General features: G+C 35.7%; 6 protein-coding genes across 10 annotated transcripts; 1 reads left to right on the top strand and 5 right to left on the bottom strand.

Moving 5' to 3' along the window:
* Window positions 1-6519: 6519 nt before the first annotated feature.
* Window positions 6520-23948, bottom strand: LOC123913011 (probable disease resistance protein At5g47260). 3 transcript variants are annotated; one of them, XM_045963620.1, is made up of 3 exons: window positions 23837-23948; window positions 22080-23121; window positions 6520-6669 (listed from the first exon to the last, which is right to left on the bottom strand). In XM_045963620.1, the coding sequence occupies exon 2, from the start codon at window positions 22692-22694 to the stop codon at window positions 22116-22118; it is 579 nt and encodes a 192-aa protein (XP_045819576.1). In that variant the 5' UTR covers window positions 22695-23121; window positions 23837-23948; the 3' UTR covers window positions 6520-6669; window positions 22080-22115. The 3 variants fall into 3 exon arrangements, with proteins under 3 accessions (XP_045819576.1, XP_045819577.1, XP_045819575.1); XM_045963621.1 differs by lacking the exon at window positions 6520-6669 and having other exon boundaries at window positions 21874-22327; window positions 22412-23121; XM_045963619.1 differs by lacking the exon at window positions 6520-6669 and having other exon boundaries at window positions 21874-23121; window positions 23789-23948.
* On the bottom strand, window positions 6667-8579 carry LOC123913012 (probable disease resistance protein At5g47260). 3 transcript variants are annotated; one of them, XM_045963624.1, is made up of 3 exons: window positions 8448-8579; window positions 7026-7735; window positions 6667-6941 (listed from the first exon to the last, which is right to left on the bottom strand). In XM_045963624.1, the coding sequence occupies exons 2-3, from the start codon at window positions 7306-7308 to the stop codon at window positions 6730-6732; spliced, it is 495 nt and encodes a 164-aa protein (XP_045819580.1). In that variant the 5' UTR covers window positions 7309-7735; window positions 8448-8579; the 3' UTR covers window positions 6667-6729. The 3 variants fall into 3 exon arrangements, with proteins under 3 accessions (XP_045819580.1, XP_045819578.1, XP_045819579.1); XM_045963622.1 differs by having other exon boundaries at window positions 6667-7735; XM_045963623.1 differs by having other exon boundaries at window positions 6667-7735; window positions 8399-8566.
* LOC123913002 (PKS-NRPS hybrid synthetase cheA-like) lies at window positions 9721-12701 on the top strand. Its single transcript, XM_045963603.1, has 3 exons — window positions 9721-11003; window positions 11088-11770; window positions 11872-12701. The coding sequence occupies exons 1-3, from the start codon at window positions 9766-9768 to the stop codon at window positions 12570-12572; spliced, it is 2622 nt and encodes an 873-aa protein (XP_045819559.1). The 5' UTR covers window positions 9721-9765; the 3' UTR covers window positions 12573-12701.
* LOC123913003 (protein MAIN-LIKE 1-like) lies at window positions 12709-15303 on the bottom strand. Its single transcript, XM_045963605.1, has 4 exons — window positions 15289-15303; window positions 14678-14934; window positions 13775-14458; window positions 12709-13609 (listed from the first exon to the last, which is right to left on the bottom strand). Coding segments are annotated over exons 1-4 (1680 nt in total). The 5' UTR covers window positions 15290-15303; the 3' UTR covers window positions 12709-12871.
* Window positions 15791-17107, bottom strand: LOC123913009 (disease resistance protein RPS5-like). The gene has a single exon (XM_045963617.1). The coding sequence runs from the start codon at window positions 16734-16736 to the stop codon at window positions 16131-16133; it is 606 nt and encodes a 201-aa protein (XP_045819573.1). The 5' UTR covers window positions 16737-17107; the 3' UTR covers window positions 15791-16130.
* A 1182-nt stretch (window positions 23949-25130) lies between the features above and the next one.
* On the bottom strand, window positions 25131-26782 carry LOC123913008 (disease resistance protein RPS5-like). Its single transcript, XM_045963616.1, has one exon. It carries the CDS (start codon window positions 26062-26064, stop codon window positions 25459-25461), a length of 606 nt encoding a protein of 201 aa, XP_045819572.1. The 5' UTR covers window positions 26065-26782; the 3' UTR covers window positions 25131-25458.
* Window positions 26783-26854: the final 72 nt, after the last annotated feature.

The raw sequence follows: 26854 nt of genomic DNA, 5'->3' as shown, positions 1-26854 counted from the left end.
CAATAATTATTGCATGTCAGTAGGAATCACTGTTGAACATCCTGTTCCTCATGTGCATACACAAAATGGCTTAGCTGAGTCATTAATAAAACGTCTTCAATATATAGCTAGACCATTAATAATGAGAACTAAGCTACCAGTTACTGTTTGGGGTCATGCAATTTTACATGCTGCAGCACTCATCCGTCTAAGGCCGAGTGCTGATCATAAGCACACCCCTTATCAGCTTGCAATTGGTAAGGAACCAAATATTTCCCATTTAAAAATTTTTGGTTGTGCAGTATATGTCCCAATAGCTCCACCACAAAGAACAAAAATGGGACCTCAAAGGAGATTGGGAATATATGTAGGGTATGAATCACCGTCTATTATTAGATACCTTGAACCTTTAACAGGTGATGTTTTTCAGGCAAGATTTGCTGATTGTCATTTTGATGAAACAAAATTTCCAACACTAGGGGGAGAAAATAAACACATAGAAAATGAAATAACATGGTATGTACCATCTTTATTACATTTGGACCCATATAATAAATCATGGGAAGAAAATGTAAAGAAAATAGTACACTTACAAGATTTAGCAAACCAACTGCCAGATTCATTCACTGATTTGAAAAGAGTGACAAAGTCACATGTACCAGCTATAAATGTCCCAGCTAGAATTGATATTTCAAAAACAAATGATGTAGCAAGTACATCCAAGGCACGCTTGAAGCGTGGCCGACCTATGGGATCCAAAGACAAAAATCCCCGAAAAAGAAAAGAAACAGAAAAGGTGAATATGATTGAAAGTGATCCTGAAAAGACACTAGATAACAACAAATCCATGATTGAAAATTGTGCTCTCGAAGAAGCACAAAATGATGACAATGAGATCATTAATAATGAAGCTGATAACAAGAATGATCTCGAGATTTCAATAAATTATGTTAATACAGGAAATCTGTGGAGCCGAAAAGGTATGAACATTGATGAAATATTTTCGTTCTCAATTGCATGTGAAATCATAAATGAAAATGATGATCCTGAACCCAAAACTGTGAATGAATGTCAAAATAGACATGATTGGAAAAATTGGAAAGATGCGATAAATACTGAGTTAAACTCTCTTAAAAATCGAAAAGTATTTGGACCCATTGTGGATATACCTGAAGGTGTGAAACCTGTTGGGTATAAGTGGGTCTTTGTAAGAAAACGAAATGAGAAAAATGAGATTGTAAGATACAAGGCTCGTCTTGTTGCACAAGGTTTTTCCCAAAGACCAGGAATTGATTATGAGGTAACATATTCTCCTGTTATGGATGCCATTACTTTTCGTTATTTAATTGGTTTATCAGTGTTTAACAAATTGGACATGTATCTCATGGATGTTGTTACTGCTTACTTGTATGGATCACTTGATAGTAACATATATATGAAAATCCCGGAAGGATTTAAGATGCCTGAAAACTCAAAACCCAGAGAGACGTATGCAATAAAGTTGCAGAGGTCATTATACGGGTTAAAGCAGTCAGGACGCATGTGGTATAATAGACTGAGTGAATATTTATTTAAAGAAGGCTATGTAAATAATCCTATTTGCCCTTGTGTTTTTATAAGAAAAACAATATTTGGTTTTGTAATAATCGCTGTCTATGTTGATGATTTAAATATCATTGGTACCAATAAAGAAATTAAAGAAGCAAGAGATTACTTAAAGAAAGAATTTGAAATGAAAGATTTGGGGAAAACCAAATTCTGCCTTGGTTTGCAAATTAAATATACTAAAAATGGTATATTGGTACATCAATCAAACTATACAGAAAGGGTATTGAAAAGATTCAACATGGACAAAGCCAACCCTTTGAGTACCCCAATGATGGGCAGAACATTAAATGTTGAAAAGGATCCGTTTAGACCTAAGGAAGAAAATGAAACAGATCTTGGCTCTGAAGTACCATACCTCAGTGCCATTGGGGCACTCATGTACCTTGCCAACTGTACAAGGCCTGATATAGCCTTTGCAGTGAATTTACTAGCAAGATTCAGTTCATGTCCTACAAAGAGACATTGGAAAGGAATAAAACATATTTTTCGATATCTCCGAGGTACTTCTGATTTTGGTTTGTTTTATTCTAACAATACAAAACCAGTTTTACTTGGTTATGCAGATGCAGGATATTTGTCAGATCCACATAATGCTAAATCACAGACTGGATATGTGTTTACATATGGTGACACCGCAATATCATGGAGATCTCAAAAGCAAACACTTGTAGCAACTTCTTCAAATCATGCTGAAGTAATTGCCCTCCATGAAGCTAGCAAAGAATGTAGATGGTTGAGATCAGTAACTCAACATATCCAAGGAACGTCTGGTTTACCAACTGATAAGAATCCAACAATTTTGTATGAAGACAATGCTGCATGTGTTACTCAGATGAAAGAAGGTTACGTCAAAAGTGATAGAACCAAACACATCCCTCCAAAATTCTTCTCATTCACACAAGAGCTAGAAAGAAACAAAGAGGTTGATATTCAATACATTCGTTCGAGTGAAAATGTGGCCGATCTCTTTACAAAGGCACTTTCTACATCAGTCTTCAAGAAACACGTACGAAGTATTGGAATGCGTCACCTTCGAGACCTTTGAAGAAGAATTACCTAGGCTTGGTTAAGGGGGAGCATAATGTTGTACTCTTTTTCCCTTATTGAGGTTTTTATCCCAATGGGTTTTTCCTAATAAGGTTTTTAACGAGGCAGCATATGTTCCCATCACATTCTTCTCAACAAAATTAAATGGAGCACTATGATGAATATTTCAAAGGGGGAGTGTTATAAGTAATTAAATAAATCATCAAATTAAGGTGAAAGAGATGTTTCACTATTAATGTTGAAATATTCATGGATAATGTCAACTTAAAATAGTAATGTAAAATTATCAATGTAAATGTCAACTTGCAATAGTAAATCTAAGTTAATGTATTCATAATTTTAGTAGTATAAATACCACCCTTTGGATCATGTAAAAGACACCCTTGAGAGCAACAAGTAATCTCATAAAACTTCTCCATTCTCTTCATTAGTATAATATATATTTATAGTATTATAACTACATTAGTAATTTATATCATTATATTAGTCCTTTAAGAATACTTAAATATTTGATTTTCTCAACATTTCTCTTGTTTTTAAGAAAAACAGTTTTGATGTGTGTGTCCGTGTTATTTATGCCTTCTATATTTTACTAGTATATGTTAATTTCGATACCACTTAACATAAAAACAAAGTACCGGTCATGAATTAGAAAGTAAACACTCACCAAAATAAAATAAAAAAGTAAACAAAAGTGTTCTGGGCCGAGCATCACGCTCGAGCCTCAGAGGGTGTCGAACAAATACGACCCGAGTAAGTATACCACGAAGAGCCCGCAAGACGTGCTCGACCCTCCAACGGTCAGATACTCCTACGTATCATAACGGCCGTAAACCGGAATGATGGGCATTTACTGCACATCAAGGCCTCCATGCCGTTTTCCGGCAGCCACTTGATGGCCATTAATGCCATCAAGGGCTTTGGCCCTGCGCTGGGGGCTATATATATGTGACTCCACTTCATTTACAAGGTACGCATTATTTAGTCAAGAAAATCTTTACACACACAAACTGACTTGAGCGTCGGAGTGCCTGCAGGTACACAACCCCCCTCCGCTTCAACAGGGGTTTCAACGCTCTCAACCACCGTAAACGCCGGCGAAGTCGCTCTCTTCTGGTCAACACGATCAGTGGCGCCGTTTGTGGGGGCGATAGTTTCCCTGTTTTCTCAAACCAAAAACTAAACTCCTTCCAAAAACAACCACTTTGCGATCAATGGCTGGCGTTAACAACCACCAACTCCCGGAGCACGTGGCGGAGAACAACGCTCAACCAATGGATTACGCGCCGTACCACCCGCTGGACGGCCAGTTCGCCTCCGTAACGGAAGATAGCCAAGGGGGGAAAAACATGCATGATGAGCCCTACAACCCAGAAGAACCGCAGATCCCTGTGGCTACCCCGCCACAGGCGACTCCGGCAGTGGCTATTCCTTCGGGCGTCCCCATGCAGGATATGATGGTTGCGCTGGTCAATGCAATCAACCGCCAGTCGGACTTACTACTGCAGCAAAACCAGAGATTCGAGCAGCAAAATCAAAGGCTCGAACACCAAAGCCGTCGCATCGACGCAATTGCTGAATCAAGGGTAACGGCGCAAGCTCGCCAAGCTCGCCGTTCACCCACACCTGTCAGGAGCAGAACTTTCTCCAGGTCACGCTCACCACCTCGCAGAAGGAGCGAGAGGAGGATGAGCCCGAGGAGAAACGAGGAAGTATCTCGAAACTCCACCCCGCCGAGGAGACATTCCCCTAGAAGGGACAATCCTCCTCGCCATCAAAGACACCGATCCCTGGAAGAAAGGGACAGCCACCAAGGCCCCCTCTCCCGAAGAATCCGGGAACTCCCTCTACCGGTCGGACTCGAGAAACCACCGGCAATGGATACATACGATGGCTCGACAGATCCAGACGAGCACATCGAAAACTTGGAAGCTCTCCTCGAGTACAGGAATGTACGAGGCTCTATCAAGTGCAAGCTCTTTCCCACAACTCTGAGGAAAGGCGTTATGGCTTGGTATAAGAGTTTGGCGCCGGGATCCATAAATATAAGAAAAAAACAATTCAAATTTTGGACACAAATATAGGCAAAAGTCAACTATTTTTAAACTAATTAATATTATTATTCCTAATATACTCTTATTTAATCATTTTGCTTTTCAAAAGATTATGTGATTTCCGATGCATAAATCACTTTTCAAAGGGTAATATAATAAGCTTAACTTATATTTTGTATTAAATCAAGAAAATTAACTACACTTAAATAAATTTCTTAAACACCGCATAAACGATTATTTTTTCTTATATTTGTGTCCGGAGGGAGTAGAATACAATACAACTAGAGCCATAAAAAACCTCATATTAAACGCCCCATTTGTTCCCTCTTTTAAGCACCAAAATATTAGCCCCTTTTAGTAGATTTGATTTTGTTTACACTGATTTTTCGTAAACAACCGCTAGTTTAAATTAATTACTTGAGAGATCAACTAGTAAATCTCAGGACAAGTGTCTGTGCGTTAGATTAAAAGAGTTTTGAATGTTCTTCATTGAATATAACATTGATTTGCAATAAAAAGGATATTTAAAGCAAAAAGTTTTTAATGCGTAACTCGTAAAGTAAAGTTTATGAAAACCGATACATGTAATTCATAAATTAAAGAGAAAATGACAAGAAAGTTTACTCGAATGAGAGAACCATTTAAATGCAAAAGATAAATGATTCGAAAGTAAAGATTTTGGAAAGATTAAATTGCATTTGAAATGTAAAAGTTTACAAATAAAGTAAAATGGTTCACCGACTCATACATGTTTCTCAAAGTACTCTTTTCTCGCTGTAGCATGGATACTTTGAGTTTTTGAGAATTTGTGTATGTGAATTGTGACTCTTATTTCGACTTACAAACTACTATTTATAGACAAACTAAGTAACTACTATTTTGATATATGAACTCATTATAATTATTCAATCAAAAGGGTTATTGTAGGGATATATAACATGCGGATTGTGACTTTTGAATTAATGCGCATCTAATGCTTTCATAATTTCCCAACTCACTTAAGGGTTAGCGAGTGTGTCATTAGTGAATAGGGTCATCAAGCAACAAAGCACTTGTCATCTCCAATCTCTCAAACATGGTTTTTCCAAATGATGTACATGTTTGGACTTCAATTTTTCATCATCTTTGCTTCAAACACTCTAGTTGGAAGAGAATTGTGTCATGTCTCTGATAGCTATCAATTTATGAACCTTCGTTAATTTGTTCGGATAAAACCTCTACACTTGTGGATGTCAACGATATCTTGCAACCATTATGATCTTCATCAAAGGGGATACCAATCTCACCTAAATCAAGTCTCCCATGAAGATCATACAATACAACTAAGACTGTCTGCAGCTCTTTCATCGTAGTAAACAAAAGGAGTGCTTTTTCTGCGGTTGTTGTTACTTTGTTATTACTTATAAACTTTTGTGCGGGCCAACACACATCCAATGTGGGATTTCTTAACATAAAAGTATACGGGGCCTTATTACTACTACTTCAAATAGCTAAACTAGACCACATAAATGGAGGAAAATGGAACTCAGCCTTTGAACTCATAACATATATAATACACTATAGCCACCTAGTTACCTAGTCAAACAGAGAAGCCAACCCTTTTGTATAATAATGAAGTAGAAAGCTCACACATATTTAAAAAACAAGTCAAAAGTAAACACAAGAAACACCACGCATCATGAACGCCAGAGTTGTCTTTGTGTTGTATCTATGGCAACTTTAAATACTATTATCCAAACCTTTAACTAGAAGATTAAAAAAGCAGATTATAAACAAATGAATTTAAGCAAACAGACTACAAGTTAAATTAGCTGAAAGAAAAAAGGAAATTAACTTTCTGCCATAACAAGACAAATAGTTAGAAGCTTATAATTAAAATTAGCTGGATCCATATCTTTGATTACAAACATAAACACTTGACAAGAAAAGCACTTGTCTGACTCTAATCTCTCCAACATGGTATTTTCCAAATGATGTGCATGTTTGGACTTCACATTTCCATCATCTTTGCTTCAAACACTCTAGTTGGAAGAGAACCGAGTCATGTCTCTGGTAATTGTATCAATTTATGAACCTTCATTTGTTCGGATAAAACCTCAAGACTTGTGGATGTCAGCAATATCTTGCAACCATTATGATCTTCACCAAAGGGGATACCAATCTCACCTAAATTGAGCCTACCATGAAGATCATACAGTACAACTAGTACTGTTTGCAGCTCCTTCATCTTAGCACACAGAAGAACAGCTGTTTCTGCATTAGTTATTCTTTTGTTATTACCAAAACACATGCAATAATTTGATTTAGCTAAATCTGTCTTATTGTCAAAATTAAGACCTATTGCATCACCAATTTGTGTTTGAATCTTAGTAATGTCTGGCTTCTTTGTCACAGTTGCTGTGACAATATTTTGGAACAATTGATCTCTCTCAGCTCTTCTTATAGTTGTTTTTACAGAATGCTCAACTCTTTTATCTGTCCCGCATAATCCAATTATATTTTCTCCTTGGTCTCTCACTCTTAGTACATCCATAATTTGTTCTTTAACCTTATCATCCACGTTGGGAATATACATGTTCCCGAAACTAGCCCCAATATACTCCGGTTTCCCATACGACATAATGGCACAACAAGTTACAACACAATTTATCTTTTTATGAAAAGAGAAATGGAAGATTGTAGATTCAGTAAGAGAAGAAGAGTAAGATAATATTTGTCCCTGGTTTTTTTATAAATAATATCATCACTGCACCTGATAGTTTTTTTCTTCCATGTCACAAACAAAATTTTGGAGGTTTGGAACTAAGATGTGTCAGGCTTTGATGTTTGTTAAAAAAAATTAACTCACAATAGATATTTGTTTAAAAGAATTCGACTCTTTCAAAGTGAGCAACTCATTTTAGAGTGTAAAATAAACCATATTAATCAACACTCAATCTTCTCATTTTACTCTATACTCACTATGGAAGTGTCAAACCTGTTTTTTTTTTTTTGCCCCACCATACACCAGAATTAGATTAGGGAAAGTTTAAATTTCATGCCTCGACCTGAAATAGAAAATTGACATGAGCTAAACATCAAGCTACAGAGTATATTATCTAAAACATGATGAAAGTTGTTTAAAAGATATGGGATAGGATCAAATGACATTAGCCAAAAAGATGAATAAAGTATAAAACTTGTATTCTACAAAATTTCTACAGAAAAATCGACAAAACATCCCTTAAAATAAGGGTAGGGTGGATAGCTCAACTAGTCTGAGCTAAGGGTTAAAAGAATTGAAGGTTATGAGTTCAAACCCGGACAAAGGAGAAAAATGTTAATACAACAAATAATTACTAACATTGGCCATTTCAAAAATATCAATATCCCAAACATAGTGCACAAACCTATACAATTACATGATTATTTGAGGTCAAAAGATAGTCTTACACAACATTCCAAAACAATAACCAAAGTTCCAAATGAAATTGAGACAATAAAACAGCAACAATAGTACACCAATTAGCAAGGCACATACATAGTTCAAATGATCCAAATCTAAGTAGCTAAGTGCTTAAATATTAATACACCCACCTACTTCAAACAAGGAACACCACATATCATGAATTTCAGAGTTTCATTGTATTGTATGAATCTATGGCAACAGTAAATACTATATTGAAAAACAACACTTGATAACAGAAGCAAGTCAAGCAACCATGCCAAACCTTAGTTGAAGCTACTTTATGAAGGGGGGGAGGTGAATTTCTCACTCACCTTACCAGAGGAAATCAATGGCAGAAACAAGCTATGTTAGATCTCAGAGAGCTTCATTTCATCAAATTTCAAGGGAAAATGAAAACGTTGCCGTTTAACTGAGGAAGACGGAGAGCAGTTCACTATTCTTGACTAGACTTATATAGAAGATAAATAAAGAAATTAAATATTGTTATTAGTTAATGATATTAAATTATTATTTTGTGTTAATTGCTACTAAAATTTACACTTAAAAATTCGCATGAGCTTGTCTTAGTTGGTAGGGACATCGCACTATTATGTGTAGAGTCCGAGTTCGAATCCTGACGCTCCGCTTATTCACCTTAAGATAGATTTTTTAGTCACTGAGCTACTTGACAAAAAAAAAATATTACACTTAAAATAAATAATTTAAGTGTTTAGAGTTCAAACTTCGCTTTATGCATATAAAATGTGATGTCTCTACCAACTAAGTTATATTCATAGGGATACTTTTATGATTAATTTTAATTTTTTAAAAATAACAAAAAAAATTAATATTCATCTTTCAATCTTCACCGTTGACTTCCCTAATCAAAGTCTTGCTCTTGAAGCAACTGGAGATTCAATTTTCCTCGAGATTTACTTTTGTCACTCTACCAATTTCTCACGCGTCATACATCTTTCTCGTTTTACCTTCCGAAACCTAAGTAGGAGACATTATAAAAATGAGATTTTTAGAATCATAACGTACGCTACTTAAGTAACGGACATTATAAATGTATGGTGGTTTTTGGGGTGTCTGCTACTTAAGTAGCGGACGAGACTATTTTGGTAAATTCTCCTACGCACGAAAAAATGGTAGGGTGGGGAAAGTAAATCTCACTTATACCATGAAAATATATAACATTAACATCTAAACATTGCTAAATAGCCTCTTCACTGAACATTCAGGGAATGTTTTTCTTATAATATTGAGAAAAAATTTTTTCCTACCCCAACAATCTTCACTTTACCCCAACATTTTTTTTAAAATACCCAATATACCCTTATTAAAAATTAATATATTTTAAAAACAGTGTTCCGGTATGTTAATTATACCGGTACACTTTTTATAACGTTTCCGGTATGTTTATTTTACCGGTACACTTTTTAAAAAGTGTACCGGTACGTTAATGTTACCGGCACACTTTTTAAAAAGTGTACCGGTATGTTAATTATATTTCGTTTATCATTATACATACCGGTACACTTTTTTAGAGTGTTCCGGTAGTCAAAGTGTTCCGGTATGTAATAAGTGTACCGGTATGTTATTCTTAATTTTTTTAATTTTAATTTATTTTTTTATTTTTAAACAGATATGGCTTATCTCGGCGATACAAGTCAAATGTTGGTAGATACTACGGATGTTTTTACAACTCATCAAAAATTTGCTACCCCAGATGATGTTGTCAAATGGGCTCGAGATGTTGGAGATGCCAATAAAGTCGGTATTATCATTACTCGGTCGGATAAAAAGAACGGAATAAGAGGAAGAAATGACAAGTTGATTTTGGGTTGTGACAAAGGTGGAAAGTATGACTCTTCAGAAAGTTCCACGACATCTGCATCGAAAAAGTGTAACTGTCCATTTAAAATTAGAGCTGCACCTTCAACAGATGGTTCAGGATGGAAAGTTCAGGTTATTCATGGAGTTCACAACCACGGGCTACCTGACCAATATCATGGTCATCCTCGCAAGGCACGTTTAACCGCTGATGAAAACAAACGTGTTCAAGATTTGACAAAGCGTAAAGTAGCACCAAGACACATTGTTTTAGATTTGAAAGATCAAAATCCAGAGTCTGTTGTTGATGCCACACTTGTATATAGGAAAAGACACATGATGCAAATACAGGAAAGAGGTTCCAGAACAGAGCTGCAACACTTGCTACAGTTGTTAGATGATGCAAAATATGTCAGCTGGAATAAAAGAAAAGATGATGGCTCCGATGTTTTGAGTGATATTTTTTGGGCGCATCCAGATTCAATCAAGTTGTTGAACTTGTTTCCCATTGTTTTGGTTATGGACTGCACGTACAAAACTAATAAATATAGACAGCCACTGCTTGAAATTGCTGGCATAACGTCAACTAACATGACATTTGCTGTTGGATTTGCTTACATGGAATCTGAGAAGACGGACAATTATCATTGGGCGTTAGGTAAGCTGAAGCAATTGATTACAAAGCAAGATATATTTCCTAGAGTAATTTTGACTGATAGGGAGTTTGCTTTGATGAATGCAATTAAAGATATATTTCCACATACTACTAATATGCTTTGTACGTGGCACATAATCAAAAATGTGAATGCGAGATGCACCGTGCAAATACCTAAGGATATGAAACAGAAGGTGAAAAATTTGTGGAGAGATGTTGTTGAAAGTCCGGATGAGGTGGAGTATCAGCAACGGTTGAATGCGTTTCAGCAAGCATGTGTTAATTCAAGCAATTTTGTCGAATATGTCAATAACACCTGGTTGGCCCCTCACAAAGAACAATTTGTTGAAGCATGGACCAATCGAGTGATGCATTTAGGAAACACAACGACTAATAGGTATAATTTTTTTATTTTAAAATTGAAATTATATTTTTCTTTTTTTGGCGTTTAATTGACTATTGTTTGCAATTTGATATTTAGAGTTGAGTCTGCACATTGGAGACTGAAGAAAATGTTGGAACACAGCAAAGGAGACTTATGCAAGTGTTTGGAAGGCATGAATGACAACATAAGACTAGAAGTTGACAAAATAAAGAAGTCTTTTCAAAAAAGTTTTTACTATACAGAAAAGACACATAGCAGTCCATTTTTTCAATATTTGAGAAACTTTGTCTCCAGGGCTGCTATGACACTAATTTCTGATGAGATGGAGAGAATTGACATTGTTGGAACAAATAAAAACTTGTGTGGTTGCAAACTTAGGTCAACATGTGAGTTGCCTTGTGCTTGTGAATTGAGTGGATATACAACCAGCGGTGTACCGATACCGTTAGATTCAGTTCACGGTCACTGGAAGAAATTAACTATGGAAGAACCATTGGAGGATGACACAGAGGATGGATATGAGTTGGACATGAGTAATGCAATGGAGGCCATATGGACTCGATTTCGGTCACTTGATATTGTTGGTAAAAGAGCGTTGAAGAGTAAAGTGTTTGAACTTGCTTATCCAGCCTCAAGTTCATTGTGTCCACCACCTGAAAAAATAAAAACCAGAGGAGGAGTGAAGAACAAAAATAAAGGCAAAGCACCAAAAGGTTATGATGTGTATCGTGATCCATCATACTTTGAACACGTTGAAAGAGAATATGGTGATTCACAAGGTGACTAATTTATTTTTTTGATAATATAGTTATTGCTTATATTTTTATGTCTATATTCTATTATTATATATTCAACTTTTTTTGTTTTTACATAAATCTAGGTACATCGAAGAGGTTGTGTACACAACAATCACAGTCATCTCAGAAGGAACTATCTCAACCCTCTCAGAAGCAACAATCTCAACCATCTCAGAAACAACTATCTCAGATGTCTAAAAAACTGACATCTCAGAAATATTTGGGGCAATTTCCTGATCATATGCATCCACATATTGTTGACATTGCTGATGTGCTTGAAGATGGAAATTGTGGTTTTAGAGCTGTTGCATCTTTACTTGGTTACACAGAGGAAGGTTGGTCCATCGTCCGCCGGGAGTTAGATGAAGAGCTTAGAAATAATAACAATTTGTATGAGAAATTATTCAGACAAGATTTGCAGGTTGTGAGAGATTCGTTGGTAGCAACTAGATGGTTCACCATACCTGCTATGGGTTACTTGGTAGCAAATAGGTATAATGTCGTTCTCGTCACGTTGGGTAAACCTAGTAAGACTTTCTTTCCTATGATGACTTCATATTCCTCTTCAGCAAGGTTTTTTTGTATTGGTTTTGTCAATGGAAATCATTGGGTTCCGGTAAACATGTCAAAGGGGTTTCCGTTGCCCGAAGTTACAGCTGATTGGAAGAAATTTTGTTCACATGAAGCAAAGTTTTGGATGTCAAACTTAAACGGACGCCTACAATATTGGAACCTTCTAAATCCTCCGGTGAAACCTCTTAGTGGTGTTATGTCTGTTGAATAATTTTTAATTGTTTATTTTATGTCGAATATTTATATTACTTATGTTTTATCAAATATCTAAATTCGTTAGTAACGTTTATTGTGTTAAAAAATATTTTATGTCAATAAAATGCAATGCCTACTTTAGCAACGTTATTTGTGTCAAAAAATAATGTATTGAAGTATAAAAAACATTTGATCGATAAAGTTCATAATCTAAATAAAGTACACGATATAGTAAAAATAGTTTAACAAAATACACAATCCAAAAATAAAAGTACATAAACCGGTGTTCAAAAAAACATAACAATAAAAAACTAGTCATGGGTATGCACCACGACATACATCTAGTGCAAAAAAAAGCTCCTCAAAATCCTCATCATCCCTATCAGCGTCTATCCTCGTAAGAAATGTCTCAAGCGCGCCTCGAGCCATACCTCTCCATCTCCGCTCACGCTGTAGTGCAGTTTCTTGTGGTGCATCATCTGCTGGTGCATCGTCTACTGGGGCATCTGGTGCAGGTGCAGGTGCAGGTGCATAGTGCGGAACTAGTGGTGCTCCATGTGGTCCATCAACAGGGCGACACAGTCTAGGATGTGATACCCTATAGTACCAGGACATGTAATCAGGTACAGTCTCACTAGCATATGTCACTGGACGTGTCGGCTGAAGGATCCGATCAACGGACGCGTGATAACCAATCCAGTCGCTATCAATATCAGAGTAGGCAGGAGCTAGAGGTGGTGGTGGTGGTATATACTGTACAAATCCAAATTGCCTAATACACCTCTCGGGCAAGTAAGGAACTACCGTGGATCCACGCAGATGACCACTATACAGAGTAATCAGATCAAAAGGAATGCTACCTCTGTGAGTCTCAAACGGACGCCATATCACGTCATCAGGGGTCAGTGCATCCAATATAGGCCGATACTCGGGGAGCTTGGTCTTCCCTTGCTTATACATCCACCGCATAGCTCGAGGAAATCCAGGATTATCACAATTAAGATCCGACTGAGCCCGCCTACCAAGGGTAGGAAAATACTCGTGGATCCAACACTGTTACAAAAAAGAAAAAAAAGAAAATTGTTAACAACGCAACAAAGAGAAAAGAAAATTAAATTACGCAATAAAGATAAAAACAAAATTTAATTGCACAGCAAAGAGAAAAAAAAATTAATTACGCAATATTTAAATTATGTCTTTGTAGTGAGTGTCGCATACCTGAAGAAGTGTCGCATACCCTGCAAGGGCCCTCGTAGAAAACATGGATGCATCGTTCAAGTTATCGTATAAACAAACTAATGCAATATTGGCCCACGAATATGTATGGACTGCAGACAAATCACTAAACAGAAGTAGCCATTTGGCATCCACACGTGTATAACTCTTATCGGCCAGAATGGTAGATCCCACCAACATCAACATCCATGCCCTAGCTGCGCAGTCATATTTCCCGTAGAAATTGGCATTCCTATTATAACTCTCATATAGCCACTGCTGTGAAAAATAACCACCCCTCTGCGCTACAGTCTCTCGCAATGCAAATTCATACTCCTCTCCTAACAACTCAACTGCAAGTTCCGCAGCTTGTTCTTGAGAAACTGATACAGGAGTATAAAACTGACCCCTAACAGGTAGATGCAGAAGACATGCCACATCGTCCAAAGTAATAGTCATCTCGCCGAACGGCATGTGAAATGACGATGTCTCAGGGTGCCACCTCTCAACAAATGCGGATATAAGCTGCGGATCGGTAAATTTCAAGCTAGTCCGCTCAAGCCAGCACAACCCCGAAATATTCAACCACCCTTGAATAACTTGAGGATGGTGATCAGGAATCCTGTCAGCTAACTTTCTTCCTAAAGATACTATTCGTAGCTCAATTTTGTCACCTTCGACACGTTCCTACATATATTTAATAAAAAAACATTGTGAATAATAAATTAGACCGGATAATTGGATGCATATCATAAGACATTGAAAATGAACTATAATAATATTTTAACACTAAATTTGTATGTAAAATAAGGATTTAACAGTTGTAACGAGAGTATAAACAATACAAATTAAAAAAATATGATCAATATAACTTAACAAATAATAACAAAAAAAACAAAGTAGTACCTGACCAAACCATACATGACGAGCAACATGATGCTCGTATCGAGTCAAAAGACTCGTATCAATCGGCCCTCCAGGCCAAGCCTGCTGCACAGCCTGCTGCTCAGCCTCCTCCTCAACCTGCTCCTCAACCTGCTCCTCAACCTGCTCCTGATGCACTGGCGGCATCTCATCGTCTTCCGGCTCCTCCTGATGTGGCCGAGACTCTCCGCGTCCTCTGTTATGCCTAATTCTACCGTCTCCTCCTCTTGTACGCACCACTGGAAAAAAAAAATTAAAAAAAAAAAAAAACACTGTGAACCGGTACACTTTTTTAAAAGTGTACCGGTATGTAATATGATACGCAAAAGTCGTCTTTACCGGTACACTTTTTTTCAAGTGTTCCGGTATGAATATTCATACCGGTACACTTGAAAAAAAGTGTACCGGTATGCATATTCATACCGGTACACTTGAAAAAAAGTGTTCCGGTATGAATATGCATACCGGTACACTTTTTTTCAAGTGTACCGGTATGAATATTCATACCGGAACACTTGTTTTCAAGTGTACCGGTAAAGAAATCGAACCGGCACACTTCGAAAAAGTGTACCGGTATGTAAAATTGTACTTACTCTCTCAAATTCGCCGAACTCACACCGGAACACTTTTTTGACTAGGGTAAATAATGATTTTTTTTTTCCAGTTTTACATTATATATGAGGGTATATTTGTCATTTCAAATAGGATTGTTGGGGTAAAGTGAAGATTGTTGGGGTAGGAAAATTTTTTTTCTAATATTGAACAGGAAGATTAAAAAATAAAGTGGAATCGTATGAAATATTTGAATTGGAAACCAAACAACAAACAGGATTATACTCATGAAAAATCACAGTTTTAGAAAGGAAAGTTCCTCTAGTATTTAAATCAAACAACAAATATTCTTTAGTGCCAAGCTTGTATTTAAATCACATTTTTCTTATAAAAAAAAAAAAAAAAAAAAACACATTTTGATCTCTGTTTTCCCAAATGATGTCCATGTTTGGACTTCTTAAAATTGAAAGTTGGTATAACTCAACCCTACAAAACTGTCTTGTAAGATAAGGATTGCCTCTTAGTTATTAACCGATGTGAAACTTCTTAACAATATTGTCACCACTCACTATAACAATAATATCATGACATATACAATTAACTGTACTAGATTCATATCTTAGATTACAAGCTTTTGACTGAAAAATAAAAATCTTAAATTTACAGTTATTATTATCTGAAGTTCTGAACTGGACCCATATATTTGATTACAAGCACAGACATTTGACAGAAAAAAAGCTAAGTCTTAGTTCATCTATATACCTAGAAAGCACTTCTCAGTCTCTAATCTCTTAAACGTGGTGTTTTTCCAAATGACGTACCTGTTTGGACTTCAAATTTTCATCATCATTGCTTCGAACACTCTATTAGGAAGAGAATCTCGTCATGTCTCTGATATCTGAATCAATTTATGAACCTTCATTTTTTTGGATAAAACCTCTACACTTGTTGATGTCACCAATATCTTACAACCATTGTGATCATCACCAAAGGGGATACCAATCTCACCTAAATCAAGTTTACCATGAACATCATACAGTACAACTAGTACTGTCTGCAACTCTTTCATCTTAGCACACAAAAGAGCAGCTCTTTCTGCAGTTGTTATCCTTTTGTTATTACCAAATTTCCACCAAGTTGATTTAACTACAACACCTTTATCATCAAAATTCAGACCTATTGCCTTACCAATTTGTGCCTGAATCTTAGTAATATCCGGCTTCTTTGTCACATTTGTTGTGATAATCTCTTGGAACAATTGATCTCTCTCGGCTCTTCTTATAGCTGTTTTTGCAAAATGCTTGACTCTTTTAACTGACCCACATAATCCAATTATATTTTCTCCTTGATCTCTTACTCTCAGTGCATCCATAATTTGTTGCTTAACCTTATCATCGGTGCTGGGAATATACATGTCCCCCAAATTCGTCGCACCTTGAAATCGCACCTCAATAATATTATCACTGCAACTAAATAAGTGCTGAGACATGCGAAAGCTTCATTTCACCAAAACTTCAATTTACATATAAATAAGTGTGTGTGTGGGGCAATGGAAACAGGTTCCTTGTTCAAGACTTCCACTTGCCATTGTTTTTCAATTTTTTGTTTACTTTCAAGTTGCCATTGTTGACTAGACTTAGAATAAATATAGAAATTAGGGTCATGTTAACATTTTCTTAGAAACTACCAGGAAAAAATTAGGTAAACTATTAATCTATTATAGGTACTATTTGGGAATATACATGTCCCCCAAATCCATCCCACCTTGAAATTGCACCTCATAATGGTCATACTTCTTTTTTTCTTTCTTTTTCATAACAATCATACGTATACACCATAATAATTGTGCATCAAGTAACAACACAATTATTATGCTTATCAAAAAAAAAAAAAAAAAAAAAACAACACAATTATTATCATTTTAATAATATTATCACTGCAACTAAATAAGTGCTGAGACATGCGAAAGCTTCATTTCACCAAAACTTCAATTTACATATAAATAAGTGTGTGTGGGGGTGGGGGGCAATGGAAACAGGTTCCTTGTTCAAGACTTCCACTTGCCATTGTTTTTCAATTTTTTGTTTACTTTCTAGTTGCCATTGTTGACTAGACTTAGAATAAATATAGAAATTAGGGTCATGTTAACATTTTCTTAGAAATTAACTGGACAAAATTAGGTAGACAGGTGCTATTTGGTACTCCCTCCGTTTATTTTTAATTGTCCATTTACGTCGGATTTAGTGTTTTTATTTAATTGTCCATTTAATATTTTAATAGTACGATTTGTCAATTATACTCTTTGTAAATTACTCTTATTTTTTCAATAAAATTAATTAATTATATTTGGAAAACTAAAGTTTTTTTTTATTTTTTTGGTACATAACATATTAATTTTATTTTTTTTACATAATATATTAAATTTATTGGAAAGAGAAGTATGTGCAAAAAAAATAAGAATTTATTGGTGGATTAAAATTATGGTATAATAATAAGATAAGGTGCAAAAATACAATTTTTTAATTTTGTGTTATTATTCTAAGTGGACACCTATAAAAAAGGTGAAGGAGTAATATTTTACGAGAAAAAATTATTAAAGCAATCTAAAATACTACTTTCTCCCAACCCCTGAATTCCGCCACTTTACCCAAAATGACAAGGACTATGAAGCACAAACATCTCTATGATTAGGCGTGTCGCGGTGTTCGGCATGTGTCAGTGTCTGACACTCGTATGATATTCTTGCGACACGTGTCGGATAACTTAGACTGGTGCCCAAAAAAAAACTCAATTTTAACACTCCTTTGATCGGTGTCCGACACTCGTACGACACGTGTCGGACAAGTGTCCCCAAATTTTTTTTTCTTCTTTGCTTATAACTCTCCTTAGGCACTATCACACATATCTACAAGAGTTAAAGATGTGTCAAAACAACAATATTGGTCAATGAGGGATTGAAGAAATTACATTTTAATTACAATATTTTTAAGTTTTTCAATAGTAGATGGATAAAAAAAAAAAGTAAAATACTATAATATCTTGTTTTAAAACTTCTTTTAATAAATAAATTGTTCAACTTAGATTTACATGTCGCGGTGTCCGTATCGAAGTTTGTGTTTCATAGGTCAAGGACGAACTTTCTTCAAGACGGTAATATTTGCTTCAAGACGAACTTTCTGTCAATTTGATCGGAAATTTCCGTAAGGATTGTTATGTGTCTGTGAGGATTGCTCGGAACTTTCTTTAGGAAATACTTTTCTTTTTTGTTTTCTTTTTCTTTAGCCTTTGTAACTTAAAAAATTATTTTCTCTTGTTTTTAAGAAAAACAGTTTTGATGTGTGTGTCCGTGTTATTTATGCCTTCTATATTTTACTAGTATATGTTAATTTCGATACCACTTAACATAAAAACAAAGTACCGGTCATGAATTAGAAAGTAAACACTCACCAAAATAAAATAAAAAAGTAAACAAAAGTGTTATGGGCCGAGCATCACGCTCGAGCCTCAGAGGGTGTCGAACAAATACGACCCGAGCAAGTATACCACGAAGAGCCCGCAAGACGTGCTCGACCCTCCAACGGTCAGATACTCCTACGTATCGTAACGGCCGTAAACTGGAATGATGGACATTTACTGCACATCAAGGCCTCCAAGCCGTTTTCCGGCAGCCACTTGATGGCCATTAATGCCATCAAGGGCCTTGGCCCTGCGCTGGGGGCTATATATATGTGACTCCACTTCATTTACAAGGTACGCATTATTTAGTCAAGAAAATCTTTACACACACAAACTGACTTGAGCGTCGGAGTGCCTGCAGGTACACAACCCCCCTCCGCTTCAACAGGGGTTTCAACGCTCTCAACCACCGTAAACGCCGGCGAAGTCGCTCTCTTCTGGTCAACACGATCAGTGGCGCCGTCTGTGGGGGCGATAGTTTCCCTGTTTTCTCAAACCAAAAACTAAACTCCTTCCAAAAACAACCACTTTGCGATCAATGGCTGGCGTTAACAACCACCAACTCCCGGAGCACGTGGCGGAGAACAACGCTCAACCAATGAATTACGTGCCGTACCACCCGCTGGACGGCCAGTTCGCCTCCGTAACGGAAGATAGCCAAGGGGGGCAAAACATGCATGATTAGCCCTACAACCCAGAAGAACCGCAGATCCCTGTGGCTACCCCGCCACAGGCGACTCCGGCAGTGGCTATTCCTCCGGGCGTCCCCATGCAGGATATGATGGCTGCGCTGGTCAATGCAATCAACCGCCAGTCGGACTTACTACTGCAGCAAAACCAGAGATTCGAGCAGCAAAATCAAAGGCTCGAACACCAAAGTCGTCGCATCGACGCAATTGCTGAATCAAGGGTAACGGCGCAAGCTCGCCAAGTTCGCCGTTCACCCACACCTGTCAGGAGCAGAACTTTGTCCAGGTCACGCTCACCACCTCGCAGAAGGAGCGAGAGGAGGATGAGCCCGAGGAGAAACGAGGAAGTATCTCGAAACTCCACCCCGCCGAGGAGACATTCCCCTAGAAGGGACAATCCTCCTCGCCATCAAAGACACCGATCCCCGGAAGAAAGGGACAGCCACCAAGGCCCCCTCTCCCGAAGAATCCGGGAACTCCCTCTACCGGTCGGACTCGAGAAACCACCGGCAATGGATACATACGATGGCTCGACAGATCCAGACGAGCACATCGAAAACTTAGAAGCTCTCCTCGAGTACAGGAATGTACGAGGCTCTATCAAGTGCAAGCTCTTTCCCACAACTCTGAGGAAAGGCGTTATGGCTTGGTATAAGAGTTTGGCGCCGGGATCCATAAATATAAGAAAAAAACAATTCAAATTTTGGACACAAATATAGGCAAAAGTCAACTATTTTTAAACTAATTAATATTATTATTCCTAATATACTCTTATTTAATCATTTTGCTTTTCAAAAGATTATGTGATTTCCGATGCATAAATCACTTTTCAAAGGGTAATATAATAAGCTTAGCTTATATTTTGTATTAAATCAAGAAAATTAACTACACTTAAATAAATTTCTTAAACACCGCATAAACGATTATTTTTTCTTATATTTGTGTCCGGAGGGAGTAGAATACAATACAACTAGAGCCATAAAAAAACCTCATATTAAACGCCCCATTTGTTCCCTCTTTTAAGCACCAAAATATTAGCCCCTTTTAGTAGATTTGATTTTGTTTACACTGATTTTTGGTAAACAACCGCTAGTTTAAATTAATTACTTGAGAGATCAACTAGTAAATCTCAGAACAAGTGTCTGTGCGTTAGATTAAAAGAGTTTTGAATGTTCTTCATTGAATATAACATTGATTTGCAATAAAAAGGATATTTAAAGCAAAAAGTTTTTAATGCGTAACTCGTAAAGTAAAGTTTATGAAAACCGATACATGTAATTCATAAATTAAAGAGAAAATGACAAGAAAGTTTACTCGAATGAGAGAACCATTTAAATGCAAAAGATAAATGATTCGAAAGTAAAGATTTTGGAAAGATTAAATTGCATTTGAAATGTAAAAGTTTACAAATAAAGTAAAATGGTTCACCGACTTATACATGTTTCTCAAAGTACTCTTTTCTCGCTGTAGCATGGATACTTTGAGTTTTTGAGAATTTGTGTATGTGAATTGTGACCCTTATTTCGACTTACAAACTACTATTTATAGACAAACTAAGTAACTACTATTTTGATATATGAACTCATGATAATTATTCAATCAAAAGGGTTATTGTAGGGATATATAACATGCGGATTGTGACTTTTGAATTAATGCGCATCTAATGCTTTCATAATTTCCCAACTCACTTAAGGGTTAGCGAGTGTGTCATTAGTGAATAGGGTCATCAAGCAACAAAGCACTTGTCATCTCCAATCTCTCAAACATGGTTTTTCCAAATGATGTACATGTTTGGACTTCAATTTTTCATCATCTTTGCTTCAAACACTCTAGTTGGAAGAGAATTGTGTCATGTCTCTGATAGCTATCAATTTATGAACCTTCGTTAATTTGTTCGGATAAAACCTCTACACTTGTGGATGTCAACGATATCTTGCAACCATTATGATCTTCATCAAAGGGGATACCAATCTCACCTAAATCAAGTCTCCCATGAAGATCATACAATACAACTAAGACTGTCTGCAGCTCTTTCATCGTAGTAAACAAAAGGAGTGCTTTTTCTGCGGTTGTTGTTACTTTGTTATTACTTATAAACTTTTGTGCGGGCCAACACACATCCAATGTGGGATTTCTTAACATAAAGTATACGGGGCCTTATTACTACTACTTCAAATAGCTAAACTAGACCACATAAATGGAGGAAAATGGAACTCAGCCTTTGAACTCATAACATATATAATACACTATAGCCACCTAGTTACCTAGTCAAACAGAGAAGCCAACCCTTTTGTATAATAATGAAGTAGAAAGCTCACACATATTTAAAAAACAAGTCAAAAGTAAACACAAGAAACACCACGCATCATGAACGCCAGAGTTGTCTTTGTGTTGTATCTATGGCAACTTTAAATACTATTATCCAAACCTTTAACTAGAAGATTAAAAAAGCAGATTATAAACAAATGAATACAAGTTAAATTAGCTGAAAGAAAAAAGGAAATTAACTTTCTGCCATAACAAGACAAATAGTTAGAAGCTTATAATTAAAATTAGCTGGATCCATCTCTTTGATTACAAACATAAACACTTGACAAGAAAAAACTAAGTCTTAGTTCATCTATACCTACAAAAGCACTTGTCTGACTCTAATCTCTCCAACATGGTATTTTCCAAATGATGTGCATGTTTGCTTCAAACACTCTAGTTGGAAGAGAACTGAGTCATGTCTCTGGTAATTGTATCAATTTATGAACCTTCATTTGTTCGGATAAAACCTCAAGACTTGTGGATGTCAGCAATATCTTGCAACCATTATGATCTTCACCAAAGGGGATACCAATCTCACCTAAATTGAGCCTACCATGAAGATCATACAGTACAACTAGTACTGTTTGCAGCTCCTTCATCTTAGCACACAGAAGAACAGCTGTTTCTGCATTAGTTATTCTTTTGTTATTACCAAAACACATGCAATAATTTGATTTAGCTAAATCTGTCTTATTGTCAAAATTAAGACCTATTGCATCACCAATTTGTGTTTGAATCTTAGTAATGTCTGGCTTCTTTGTCACAGTTGCTGTGACAATATTTTGGAACAATTGATCTCTCTCAGCTCTTCTTATAGCTGTTTTTACAGAATGCTCAACTCTTTTATCTGTCCCGCATAATCCAATTATATTTTCTCCTTGGTCTCTCACTCTTAGTACATCCATAATTTGTTCTTTAACCTTATCATCCACGTTGGGAATATACATGTTCCCGAAACTAGCCCCAATATACTCCGGTTTCCCATACGACATAATGGCACAACAAGTTACAACACAATTTATCTTTTTATGAAAAGAGAAATGGAAGATTGTAGATTCAGTAAGAGAAGAAGAGTAAGATAATATTTGTCCCTGGTTTTTTTATAAATAATATCATCACTGCACCTGATAGTTTTTTTCTTCCATGTCACAAACAAAATTTTGGAGGTTTGGAACTAAGATGTGTCAGGCTTTGATGTTTGTTAAAAAAAATTAACTCACAATAGATATTTGTTTAAAAGAATTCGACTCTTTCAAAGTGAGCAACTCATTTTAGAGTGTAAAATAAACCATATTAATCAACACTCAATCTTCTCATTTTACTCTATACTCACTATGGAAGTGTCAAACCTGTTTTTTTTTTTTTGCCCCACCATACACCAGAATTAGATTAGGGAAAGTTTAAATTTCATGCCTCGACCTGAAATAGAAAATTGACATGAGCTAAACATCAAGCTACAGAGTATATTATCTAAAACATGATGAAAGTTGTTTAAAAGATATGGGATAGGATCAAATGACATTAGCCAAAAAGATGAATAAAGTATAAAACTTGTATTCTACAAAATTTCTACAGAAAAATCGACAAAACATCCCTTAAAATAAGGGTAGGGTGGATAGCTCAACTAGTCTGAGCTAAGGGTTAAAAGAATTGAAGGTTATGAGTTCAAACCCGGACAAAGGAGAAAAATGTTAATACAACAAATAATTACTAACATTGGCCATTTCAAAAATATCAATATCCCAAACATAGTGCACAAACCTATACAATTACATGATTATTTGAGGTCAAAAGATAGTCTTACACAACATTCCAAAACAATAACCAAAGTTCCAAATGAAATTGAGACAATAAAACAGCAACAATAGTACACCAATTAGCAAGGCACATACATAGTTCAAATGATCAAAATCTAAGTAGTTAAGTGCTTAAATATTAATACACCCACCCACCTACTTCAAACAAGGAACACCACATATCATGAATTTCAGAGTTTCATTGTATTGTATGAATCTATGGCAACAGTAAATACTATATTGAAAAACAACACTTGATAACAGAAGCAAGTCAAGCAACCATGCCAAACCTTAGTTGAAGCTACTTTATGAAGGGGGGAGGTGAATTTCTCACTCACCTTACCAGAGGAAATCAATGGCAGAAACAAGCTATGTTAGATCTCGGAGAGCTTCATTTCATCAAATTTCAAGGGAAAATGAAAACGTTGCCGTTTAACTGAGGAAGACGGAGAGCAGTTCACTATTCTTGACTAGACTTATATAGAAGATAAATAAAGAAATTAAATATTGTTATTAGTTAATGATATTAAATTATTATTTTGTGTTAATTGCTACTAAAATTTACACTTAAAAATCCGCATGAGCTTGTTTTAGTTGGTAGGGACGTCGCACTATTATGTGTAGAGTTCGAGTTTGAATCCTGACACTCCGCTTATTCATCTTAAGATAGATTTTCTAGTTACTGGGCTACTTGACAAAAAAAAAATATTACACTTAAAATAAATAATTTAAGTGTTTAGAGTTTAAACTTCGCTTTATGCATATAAAATGTGATGTCTCTACCACCTAAGTTATATTCATAGAGATACTTTTATGATTAATTTTAATTTTTAAAAAATAACAAAAAAAATTAATATTCATCTTTCAATCTTCACCGTTGACTTCCCTAATCAAAATTATTTGTGTTTTTGTCCATCTAAGTCTTGCTCTTGAAGCAACCGGAGATTCAATTTTTCTCGAGAATTACTTTTGTCACTCTACCAATTTCTCACGCGTCATACATCTTTCTCGTTTTACCTTCCGAAACCTAAGTAGGAGACAATATAAAAATGAGATTTTTAGAATCATAACGTACGCTACTTAAGTAACGGACATTATAAATGTATGGTGGTTTTTGGGGTGTCCGCTACTTAAGTAGCGGACGAGACTATTTTGGTAAATTCTCCTACGCACGAAAAAATGGTAGGATGGGGAAAGTAAATCTCACTTATACCATGAAAATATATAACATCTAAACATTGCTAAATAGCCTCTTCACTGAACATTCAGGGAATGTTTTTCTTATAATATTGAACAGGAAGATTAAAAAATAAAGTGGAATCGTATGAAATATTTGAATTGGAAACCAAACAACAAACAGGAATATACTCATGAAAAATCACAGTTTTAGAAAGGAAAGTTCCTCTAGTATTTAAATCAAACAACAAATATTCTTTAGTGCCAAGCTTGTATTTAAATCACATTTTTCTTATAAAAAAAAAAAACAACACATTTTGACCTCTGTTTTCCCAAATGATGTCCATGTTTGGACTTCTTAAAATTGGAAGTTGGTATAACTCAACCCCACAAAACCGTCTTGTAAGATAAGGATTGCCTCTTACTTATTAATCGATGTGAAACTTCTTAACAAGATTGTCACCACTCACTATAACAATAATATCATGACATATACAATTAACTGTACTAGATTCATATCTTAGATTACAAGCTTTTGACTGAAAAATAAAAATCTTAAATTTACAGTTATTATTATCTGAAGTTCTGAACTGGACCCATATATTTGATTACAAGCACAGACATTTGACAGAAAAAAAGCTAAGTCTTAGTTCATCTATATACCTAGAAAGCACTTCTCAGTCTCTAATCTCTTAAACGTGGTGTTTTTCCAAATGACGAACCTGTTTGGACTTCAAATTTTCATCATCATTGCTTCGAACACTCTATTAGGAAGAGAATCTCGTCATGTCTCTGATATCTCAATCAATTTATGAACCTTCATTTTTTTGGATAAAACCTCTACACTTGTTGATGTCACCAATATCTTGCAACCATTGTGATCTTCACCAAAGGGGATACCAATCTCACCTAAATCAAGTCTACCATGAACATCATTCAGTACAACTAGGACTGTCTGCAACTCTTTCATCTTAGCACACAAAAGAGCAGCTCTTTCTGCAGTTGTTATCCTTTTGTTATTACCAAATTTCCACCAAGTTGATTTAACTACAACACCTTTATCATCAAAATTCAGACCTATTGCCTTACCAATTTGTGCCTGAATCTTAGTAATATCCGGCTTCTTTGTCACATTTGTTGTGATAATCTCTTGGAACAATTGATCTCTCTCGGCTCTTCTTATAGCTGTTTTTGCAAAATGCTTGACTCTTTTAACTGACCCACATAATCCAATTATATTTTCTCCTTGATCTCTTACTCTCAGTGCATCCATAATTTGTTGCTTAACCTTATCATCGGTGCTGGGAATATACATGTCCCCCAAATTCGTCGCACCTTGAAATCGCACCTCAATAATATTATCACTGCAACTAAATAAGTGCTGAGACATGCGAAAGCTTCATTTCACCAAAACTTCAATTTACATATAAATAAGTGTGTGTGTGGGGCAATGGAAACAGGTTCCTTGTTCAAGACTTCCACTTGCCATTGTTTTTCAATTTTTTGTTTACTTTCAAGTTGCCATTGTTGACTAGACTTAGAATAAATATAGAAATTAGGGTCATGTTAACATTTTCTTAGAAACTACCAGGAAAAAATTAGGTAAACTATTAATCTATTATAGGTACTATTTGGTAATATTTTACACCAAAAAATTATTAAAGCAATCTAAACTACTTTCTCCCAACCCCTAATTTCCGCCACTTTATCCAAGAAGTCAAGGACGAACTTCTTCAATACGGTAATATTTGCTTCACGCATACTTTCTGTTAGATTTCCTTGAGGATTGATCGGAACTTTCTTTAGGAAATACTTTTCTTTTTTGTTTTCTTTTTCTTTAGCCTTGTAACTAAAAAAACTACTTTCTCTTATTTTTAAGAAAAACAATTTTGATGCATAAGTTACGACTTACGAAGCACGGAACATATAGTACTGGTGTGTGTCCGTGTTATTTATGCCTTCTATATTTTACTAGTATACTCCGTAGTCCGTATGTTAATTTTGATACCACTTAACATAAAAACAAAGTACCAGTCATGACAGTAATATAAGGACAGTTATATGATAGTTATTTTTTTTTTTTTTTTTGACAACATTATATGATAGTTATTATTATCTGAAATGTAATCATATTTTAGATTACAAGCGCAATCACTTGACAGAAAATCACTATATACTCA

The sequence above is a fragment of the Trifolium pratense genome, linkage group LG3 (assembly GCF_020283565.1).
Source record: "Trifolium pratense cultivar HEN17-A07 linkage group LG3, ARS_RC_1.1, whole genome shotgun sequence".
Taxonomy (NCBI): domain Eukaryota; kingdom Viridiplantae; phylum Streptophyta; class Magnoliopsida; order Fabales; family Fabaceae; genus Trifolium; species Trifolium pratense.
This window is presented reverse-complemented; position numbering and strand designations above follow the sequence as displayed.